The sequence below is a fragment of the Colletotrichum jinshuiense genome, chromosome 1 (assembly GCF_051148585.1).
Source record: "Colletotrichum jinshuiense chromosome 1, complete sequence".
NCBI classification, from domain to species: domain Eukaryota; kingdom Fungi; phylum Ascomycota; class Sordariomycetes; order Glomerellales; family Glomerellaceae; genus Colletotrichum; species Colletotrichum jinshuiense.
This window is the reverse complement of record NC_139302.1, coordinates 3,131,438-3,140,745: the sequence shown is the minus strand read 5'-3', so window position 1 is coordinate 3,140,745 and position 9,308 is coordinate 3,131,438. Positions and strand designations below refer to the sequence as shown.

At 53.7% G+C, this 9,308-nt stretch overlaps 1 protein-coding gene across 1 annotated transcript; it reads right to left on the bottom strand.

The window, feature by feature from the left end:
- Positions 1 to 4,229: 4,229 nt before the first annotated feature.
- On the bottom strand, positions 4,230 to 7,964 carry EsH8_I_000788 (chitin synthase CHS3; the record flags this gene model as incomplete). Its single annotated transcript, XM_083268201.1, has 3 exons — positions 4,230 to 4,663; positions 4,715 to 7,765; positions 7,823 to 7,964. The coding sequence occupies 3 exons, from the start codon at positions 7,962 to 7,964 to the stop codon at positions 4,230 to 4,232; spliced, it is 3,627 nt and encodes a 1,208-aa protein (XP_083118639.1).
- Positions 7,965 to 9,308: the final 1,344 nt, after the last annotated feature.

The following is a 9,308-nucleotide window of genomic DNA, read 5'->3' as shown; positions in this document are numbered from 1 at the left end:
CCGTGACAAGGTCTGATCCCTCAGCTCTCCTCGGAAATAAATTACTCGATGTTAGGAACAGCCGCCCTTGTCTCTGCCTCAGAGCTGACATTGTATTCCTGCACCACCGTCCGCTTCGCAGCCCGAATACTTGAACACGGAGTTCATCGCTGAATCCATTGCAACTACGATATGAAGGCATCCAAACAACACCAGCGAAACCACCCGCTGCAGTGCGTTGTATTTCACGGGATGGCATCGGCGGCGGCGGCGGCGGCGGCGACGACAACTCCACGACGACGCTAGGGCACGCCCACTCTCACTTGCCAGCCAACCTCATGGCGTGGATACAAAGAACCTTGTCTACTGGGAACCTCGACCTCGAGCTGTACGGGCACCTGTTTCTTTTCTGCGCAAAGAGGGAGGACCACTATGGAAACCGACCCCGGTCTAGTATTCAGATACAGGCCCCACGGCGGCTGTATGGACGCCACCTCCAATATCGTATGCATGGCTGACTCTGACAAGGAAATGGTGTGCTGAGCTGAGCGCAAGGGAACATGGCCACAGCAACAAGCCCAACAGAATACGCAGCCCCCCCAGCATGGATCGCAGTGCGGTGTCGCAGTCCGAATACATACATGAGCAGAGCGCCCTACTATCCCTACCCGCCTCCTGCCTGACTTAACTTAGCCAGGCCAGGCCTACCGCTCCATGTCGCACAAGAAGCGTCCTTGCACTCAGTCCAAGGGATTACTATCGGCAAGCACGTCGCCACAAATAGAAAATCAGGGGGCTCTTGCCATGAGTCTCACACTGAATGAGAATGCGATCGACTCTTGCTTCCGGATACGCACCTGGCACTATCCCAACGCAGTTCACACCTCACCTCATTTCACCTCACATGCCTTGCGCCTATGTCGTGGGCCGGCTTCGCTCCTTCTACCTGCACTGACGTCACAGCCGAGGTGCCGTTATGACGGGTCAACAATGGCATCCAACGGCCTCGACGAAAACTGACTCTCGCGCTGCACTAGTTGGTCATGAGCAAACGCAAAGAAGCCATCCATCTTGAGGCCGACGCCCCAACCTTGTTCTAGTGCGCGAATAAACTCGAGACCTGCTGCAAGCATACTAGAACACTGCAGATCCTCCGAAGTTCAATCGACCACCCTCTCAAAAAGACGACGGTCCTTTCTGAGTTCAGCATCTCTTCCCAGCGACTCGATGACAGCCTTTTTGTTTTTTATTGCTGGCCAGAATCGATTCTTGACGAAACGCAGCATTTACAATGTCCCGCAAAAGCCGACTACGCACGATATGACCTGTCACTAGGGTCACGTTTATAGCCTTGGCCATCCTAGGATGCTAGCCCACTCATGTAAGTCGTTGGATTAGGAAATATCCCTCCCACTCCGTCCAGGTCGGACGAGACAGACACTCACCGACTGCCACCTGGCAGCAAAACCGGGCAGAAACAACAGAAACAGGCCCCTCTCTTCCTAATCTGTCGGCCTGTTTTCTTCCCGTCACGACCAAAAACAATGGCGTCCTCGCGGGTGGCAGACTTACACTCGCAAGGACTCACATCCCACGCGCGCTCTTTGGCTCTACATGGCTCCCGTCCGTCTCATTCGCTAGACAAACCTATAGAAGCTGACATAAACTCGCAAGCCGGCACCTTTTCCAAATCTGACCAACTACTTGGAGTAACCTCGTCAGAAAGCCACATCAACGTACCAAAAGACGCCTGACTGCATCTAAATCCCTGAGACCACTTGCGAGTCCACCCCAACCACGCGCGCGTGACAGAAGGGAAGGACCGTTGAGATGATAAATCACATTTGACAGCATGCAGTTGCCGAGTTTCAACCACATAATGCTAACCCATCTCCTCCGTGACTCCGGCTTTCAGCTCCGCATGTCTTTGCTTTTTTTTGCTCTCAGACTCTGCTTTCAACCTCTGGTTGCCTGCCCGCCCCCTGCTTAGTACGCAGGGACTAGGATGCACGACAGGGAACGGCTGTTCCCACCTCTCACAGACGTCTGTTGCTCAAATAAATGCGCACAACTGACCCTCAGCTCCAGTCACCATCACCTCAGCCTGCTAAATCCTTCAGCAAGTGCAGTCGACCAACATGATGAGAACTGGGCAAATCAGAGTTGCCCAAGGTTGACATTTTGGCATGAGCAACCGGAACCCGGCAAATATGCAATCGTTCTCTGTGGCTAAGTTTGTGGCCAACTCAACCCCCTTTGGCAACAACAGATGGCAAGGCTCATTCTGGTGTTGCCACCTGCAACCATTTACCAGAATTGGTCTTGGCAATAGGGTTTATTTTTTATATATTTTTTATTTTCGTTCGTCTTAGATGGACATCTGGACGACTCAGCTGCAAGAGTCCAGCTTGATTCACGTCCCGTATCAAGATGACCAACGTTTCCTACATGGGAAGTTTATTCAAACCAGGGTGGAGGGCGGGAAACCGAACCACTACGAGTAAAAAACAAAAAAAAATCAACGAGGACCAATACCTGTCTGCCAACCACCTAAAGTCCTCGGGTACCAGCACATAACCGTCCTACGACATACCGGATATGACGAAGAAAAAGCAACACCTGAAAAGGGGTCCCAGTCTCCCGTAGTCCCGCAGTGAGACTCGCCGGGCAAAGGCCGTGCGTCGATCAGTCCCCCAAGGCTGTAAATGCAACCAAAAGGCGAATAAGATGCAGACGAAACGAGACGCAGGCGAACGAGATGCAGGTGAACGAGACCGCCAGCAGCTAGAGACATCACCAGACAAGGCAAGTAACCGCAAGTGCCACGGAAGAATCCAAATGGCCATGTCTCGGCTACCTGCAGCCATGCTTTCCCTCCCCCCTCGTTTTCTTGACCCCCCGTCTGATGTCTGTGTGCCTGGCATCACGGCGCCATCATTATTTGTCCTCTTTCGTTCCAGTGTCGTTTCCCACCTGTCTGCTGGGCTCTTTCTCCACCTTCCCACCGGTCTGCCGGGATACCGCCTCCCCTGATAAGATCCGTCCCGTCACATCCCTCGTTTGCCTCCAAGGGGGAGAATCATGCAGGGCAGGCCACCCTTCAACGTCCGGTACGGCCAGGATGGGATGGAAACTCGTGAATGCTACTCCTACCACACCCAGTTCAATTCAAGGACGATAATAATGAAGCTGGCCGCCGTCAGCATGACTACCCTTCTTCCCTCCTCTAGCCTTCGCCTCCCCAGCCCTTCCTGTTCAATCACACCCATTCGTGTGGTTACACAGGGTCGCCCATCACTGCCCTCGTTGCTTCTTTTAATAGCGGCTAGCTGTGCGTGGGTGCGTGTGTGTTTGTTCCATTGTGACCCAGAAGAATACCAAATGGTAATTACCAAACTATTTCAAAAACAAAAAAAGATTTGGATGCCCGGCGACGAGCTCCCATCCACCCGACCCTTGCATTTCGCTCGACGGGTCGGCGCAATCTGGTGAGCTACCCGAAACAGCCGGGACCTCGTCTCTCTTTCTCTCTCTTTCTCTTTCTCCCTCCCCCGGGCCAGGTGAGCTCTCTAGGAGGGAAGGAGGAGGAGGGAGGCAGGCAAGCGCAAAGACAACGAAGACAAAAAGTCAAAACATGGGGCGGGGGCCTCTCGGTCGAAGACAATCGTGGAACTAAACGTGTACCCTGATCTTCGGACCTCGGGTTTTTTTTCTCTTTCTTTCTTGGCCGCTTTCTCCCAGTCACCGAAACACACATTCTCTCTCTCTCTTTGTTCAACATCTTTCTTCTCGTGGTGGATGGATGGATGGAGGTTGGTTTACTACGCACTACTACTACTGCTACTATTACTACTGATGAACTGATGCGTTCCAAGTTATGTACAGTTCATGAAAATGTGCGCACCTTCTCAATACACACAAAGCGCCCGCCTTCCAATGCCAGGTCCAATGCTCCATTCAGGGTGGCCATGAGCCAGTGTATACAAGTTGGCCATCATCGGGGGCCGAACAATGCTAATCCTACGGGCAACCAACAAAAAACATCAAAAATGCAGCAACAAATAAACAATGATGTCGACACAATACACTCGGCTCCTCCCCATTATTACAAGTGCCAAGCCTCAACTATAAGTTCGCTTCCCCTTTTTTAAATTCGTCATCGGAAGAGAAAGGGCCCATGGTCGCGCCTTTCATATAAACCCATTGTATCCTCATGCTTCAAACAAAAACGCCCTGCCGTGTGGTTTCTTTTATGCGTCAGAGTAGTACTCGTCATTGTACTGATGACCCGGCGGCATCGACCAGGCGTTGCCACCTCCTACGACGTTCTCCTTGGATCCCCAGTAGTTGGTGCGCGTCCGACGGTCGCGCTCAAACTCAGCCCATCGCTTCATGGTGATCTTGCTGCTGTCAAACTCGCCCTCGTACTCGAGACCGGCCTTCTTCGTCTTCTCGCCTGCCGTCTTTCTAGTATCACCCCATGAGAAGTCATCGAACTTCCAGAACGCGTACGTGGGAAGGACGAAGTTCCAAATGGGTAGCGACACCAGGTAGATAAGCATCCACAAAACGTAGGACCAGGAATGGGCGGTCAGTACAATAAGCACAGCGGGGAGACCAAGAATGAGACCCAGCAGAATCAAGGGGATGATCTGCGGAGGCTGGTTGACGATGGAGATGATGACTGGGGAAATCGTTAGCAGAGCTCTGGCGGTTGGTCACAGTGGTTACTTACCGACGTAGAAGGTGAAGGCAATGGCGGCAGGTAGGACGAGGGTTCCCATCAGTTCGATAAAGACAACGAACTGCATACTGAAACAGAAAGTACCACAAAGGTCACGGACCAAGACCAATTCCATCAAGTTGTGGATTGTCGAGTTGATCCATCGTCGACGCTGAGAAAGCAGAACGGCGAATGAGTCGGGCACCGTTGTTTTGCAGACGGCCTGTGGTACAAAGACCTGCTTTCGCTTGGGGAAAGTCCGAAGCATGAGAGTTGTCAGGTATCGATCCTCGCCGAGCAACAACAGGTTCTTCTTGTGTAAAGTGTCCACGACGTTCTCCGAGTAGTGCTCGACGATATCCGGGTTGGCCAAGATAGGAACCCAGTAGTCCTGAGCTCCCTTGGGTGCCTTGATGCGATACATGCAGAAGCAACCGGGCAAACAGGTGACACCACCAAAGACAGACTCAAAGGACTTGGACAGGTGGTGAGAGATGAAGTACTCGAAGACTTGAATGGCAGAAACCCAGCTGTCTCGCTTGTTGGCAATCTTCGTCTCGCCACAAAGACCCATGATTTCAGGATCCTTGACCATGGCAGAAACCATGTGAGTCAAACTGTCGGGGAAGACCTTGGTATCGGCGTCGACCATGAGCACAATTTCGTAAAAGTCGGGGGATATGCCCGTAACCTTCCAAAGACCGTTGAACATCTCGTACTCAAGCTCGGTCATACGCTCATCAAACATGACCTTCTGTAGGAAAGACATGAGAATAATCTGACTATCACGCTTGCCGCGGTTGCCGGGCTTCGACTTGGTTGCCTCATCGGGAGTACCACACTTCACCACAAGGATGGCAGGGACTCTCTGCTGTTTCTCAAGGGGAATGGCCGACTTGGCACCATAGTCGTAGAAACCAGAGTAGACCTTGGCCATGTTGTGTCGCTTGGAACCGCTGGCAACTGCGACGTAAGAAAACGGCTCGACTTCCTCGGGGAGGATGGTGTGGTCCTTCATCATAGCCAAGCAGTAGTCCGGAGTGGACATCGTCTCTCCCTTGCCCTTGATGACACCGTCGCAAATCATGACGATGACCTTGTGACTGTTTGGGTAATCGGTCATGGCGATGGAGTCAAGTGTGGTTCGAAGACCAAGTTCGCCTTCGGAATACGCAGTTACCAAGCACATCGTGTGGGCGAGGGGGAATCCAAACGGCATCCAGTCGGCAGGAGGCTGGGGGACCACAGCCTCATGAATGAAGCCGGCTGGCCCAGGACCTTCAGCCGGGCTGACATTGCTCGTGTAAGGATCCGAGCGAAGGAAACTGGTCCGGCTATCGTTGCCCTGGCGGTACATGGCATTGGGAGGGAGCAGGTTGCTGCCAGCGCCCGAACTAACCATAGTAGTAGGCATCCGCTTCCCGCCAGCCTGCGGGACTGCGCCAGCTCCGTAAACAGTGGAGAACCGAGATGTTGTGGGCAGGAAGGAGCTGCCACGCCTGGTGGTGCGATCAGAGGAGCCATTAACACTGCTTCCGATATCACCAGGCAGCCTAGGAGGTGCCCGGTAGATGTCTTCAGACCAGTCTTCGATTTGACGGTTGCGCTTGCGCTTATCTCCAGTCTGGGATGTTTTGGCAGCGGCGTAGGTTCGGCTGATGAACCACTGGAAAAAAATGGCCAGGAAGAACCTCGTTAACACGACGGCCAGAATGAGAACCAGCGAAACATAGAGAACGACCTTGGATGCAATGCAGCCGACAGTGTCCGTGTCGACCGATCCAACCTTGATGATCTCCTCGAAGCACTCGGCAATCTGTTTATCCGCTGAAGACTGGAAGGCCCTGGTGACGTCGCGTCCGCGGATGGCACGGTTGACGGCAGAGCTCTTGTCCTTGAGCTCGTTGAAACGATCGGGTACCTTCACCTGGGTGGTGTTGAACCAGTTGAGCATGTCGAGGTCCAGAACAGTGCCCGAGTAAACAATCAGGTTGCGAGAGCTGTTCTTGATGTCGTCCCAAGAGAAGTACACGTCGGCGGCGCCGTTCAGCTCGAGGTAGAAACTGTCACGAGACTTTCGCGTGGTGTGGCAGGCCCATCCCAGGTAGTAAGGGATCGTCAAGTTGGGCTTCGACGATCCGTCTTGGTTGAAAACCGTGCAAGGGAAGTACCACGCCAGGTCGCCGGCGCTGTTTGTCGGGACATCCGACTTATCAGCGAGCGTAATGAGATCCTTGCACCGGCCGTTGACGTTTTGGAACAGGAAACTACCATCCTTTCCACCGTTCTTCTCGGGCAAGTCGTACAAGACGTTAGCGCCGTGGGTTCTGTTGATCATGGGCACGCCGTCGGCTGGAGGATGGCGAGAGCCAGACAAGTCGTAAGCCGTTCCGTGGAAAATCATGTATCCCTCAGACACATCGTTGACTCGAAGACGCGGGGGAGGGGTTCCGCACACAGCCTGGTTGAAACCGAAAGTCAAGAAGCCAACGAAGCCCATGATGAGCAAGATGATGCTGATCAAGCCCACCTTCTCCCTCCAAGCTCTCTGCTGGTCCTTGGACGCCATACCGCAGCATTTCAGCATGAAGTTGGGACACCAGAAGGTGATGATGGCACAATATACGTTCCAGAAACTAGGCGCGCGAATCTGCTCGGCTGGCGGCTTCCGTTTCCCGTCCTTGGTGAGCTTGCCAGACTTGTGGCGACTCAAGCGCTTTGTTTTGGTTCGAGTTGGGATCTTCTTCTCCTCCTCGCTATTCTTTCTACTATGAACTCCTCTCGGAGGGGAGGCATCCGAGAAGTTATCGTTCGTCTGCGAGCGCCCAGAGACGTCAGTCGTTCCTTCCATATCCTCGACTATCGGATCGTTTCCTGTCGCCGAGGGCAAAACGTTCATGTTGGCGGCATGCTTCCGGTAATAGTAGTTGGGGTGGTCCTTGTCGATTCTGTGTCGCTCCGGTCGAATCAAACTTCTCTTTCTCTGGAAGGGTTGGTCGGCGGCGGCGGCGGAGGACGGTCCTGCGGCGGAGGTATCGTAGGTCGGGGATAAAGGCATATTTTCTGTGTTGAGATTAGGAGACGAGATCGTCTCAGGGAAGGAAGTCGCAGATTGCCCACGTTGATGAGAAGGTCGCCCTCCAACGGGATAGTAGCCGCCAGTCTCTACATCTCCAGGTCGGTTCTGTCGCGACGGCGAGGTTCTGTAGGCATTTCCATTCTCGTAGGGAGAGCCTGCTCCAGGTCTATCGGGGAGAGACATGGTCCTGAGGGGCGGGCGTTAGCTTGGAGTCTGACAAGAGCTTTAAGAGCGTAGCGACAGCTTTGAAAATCGGGTTCAGGGCAGGGAGACTTCACCCTTTCCGAAGAGGAGCGTTGTTCCGTCGCGCGCGTTGAAACAGGCGACAGAGAAATCCGAGCTCGTTTCTCGTAAGGAGGAGGGTGGTGCGAGGCAATGCAAGGAAGGGGAGAGGAAGAAAACTCGCAGAAAAAAACGAGGTTTGGGGGGAGTTGTGTGTCAAGAAACCACAACAGCAATAAAAGGACGACAGTCTGCAGCAGATCGTTGACAGGAGGTCATACTCACAGGAGTTGTTATTGGGAGGAAAGCACCTCCAGGCAGGATTTGTGGATGTCCAGGCCTCGCACCCCTGTCAAGAGCGGGGGGTTGTTCCTTGGGAGACCGCGAATCAATGGGGAAGCCGTCCCTTTCTTCGACCCGGCTTTTCACTGTTTCTGCGCCAGCAAATCGGGGGTGACAACAAGACAAGCAGGGAAGTTGCCAGCAAATGGCCTTCTTCGCCCAAGCACAGCAGGACTGCGACTTGCTTGCTACCTTGTGCTTGCTGCAACTCAAAAAGCTGAGGTGGTCGTGGGCAATTCCAGTGGAGCTCCCAGCATTTGGCGAGACCAACGGGCGATGGAACGGCGCAACGAATGTTGCCGTGTCTTTTTTTCCCTCCCTTTTCCTTTTGTTCCTGCTTGTTGCCTGTCTGTTCGCGCGACTGCGTGGCCAAGCAAACACACGCACGGTTTATGCGGTTTAACTTGGTTCCCTGCACAACTTGGGACCGGGAGGTCGTGAGTCGTCTCAAGAGAAAAGCGATGGGATGATGCGAGACGATATGCAAAACGGTTTGGACGGATTGGGCGGATGAAAAGCCCAGGCGGAAAGAAGTTGCGGCGCGAGTGCAGCGGACAAAGTTTCAAATGGCAGCGAGGTGACAGGTGAATTAGAATGGTGGCAATGGTGACCCGACTGTTTCGACAGTTGACAAACTTGGGCTGGTTGCGCGTGAGCCAGGGATTGGCAATTGGAGTGGAAGGCAGGTGCACCAACGGTCGAGCGAGCGAGTGGGCAGACTGACGCGATCGGGCGCAAAACCTGGTCTGCCAGTACCACTGATGCCGCTGCGGCTGGGTGAGGGCCGGGAAGAGCAGGGCAGTCGGTAGTCAGTCGTCGGAAATGACGCCGAGATGCCTGTGATCTGAAGAGGCAAGACGAGGAAACGAAGGTGAGTCGGCTGTCGCAAGGCCAAGGAGACGAGAAGGAGATCAGAGGTAAGAAAAAAGGAACGGGAAGAAGGGACGAGATGTTTGAGGGGGG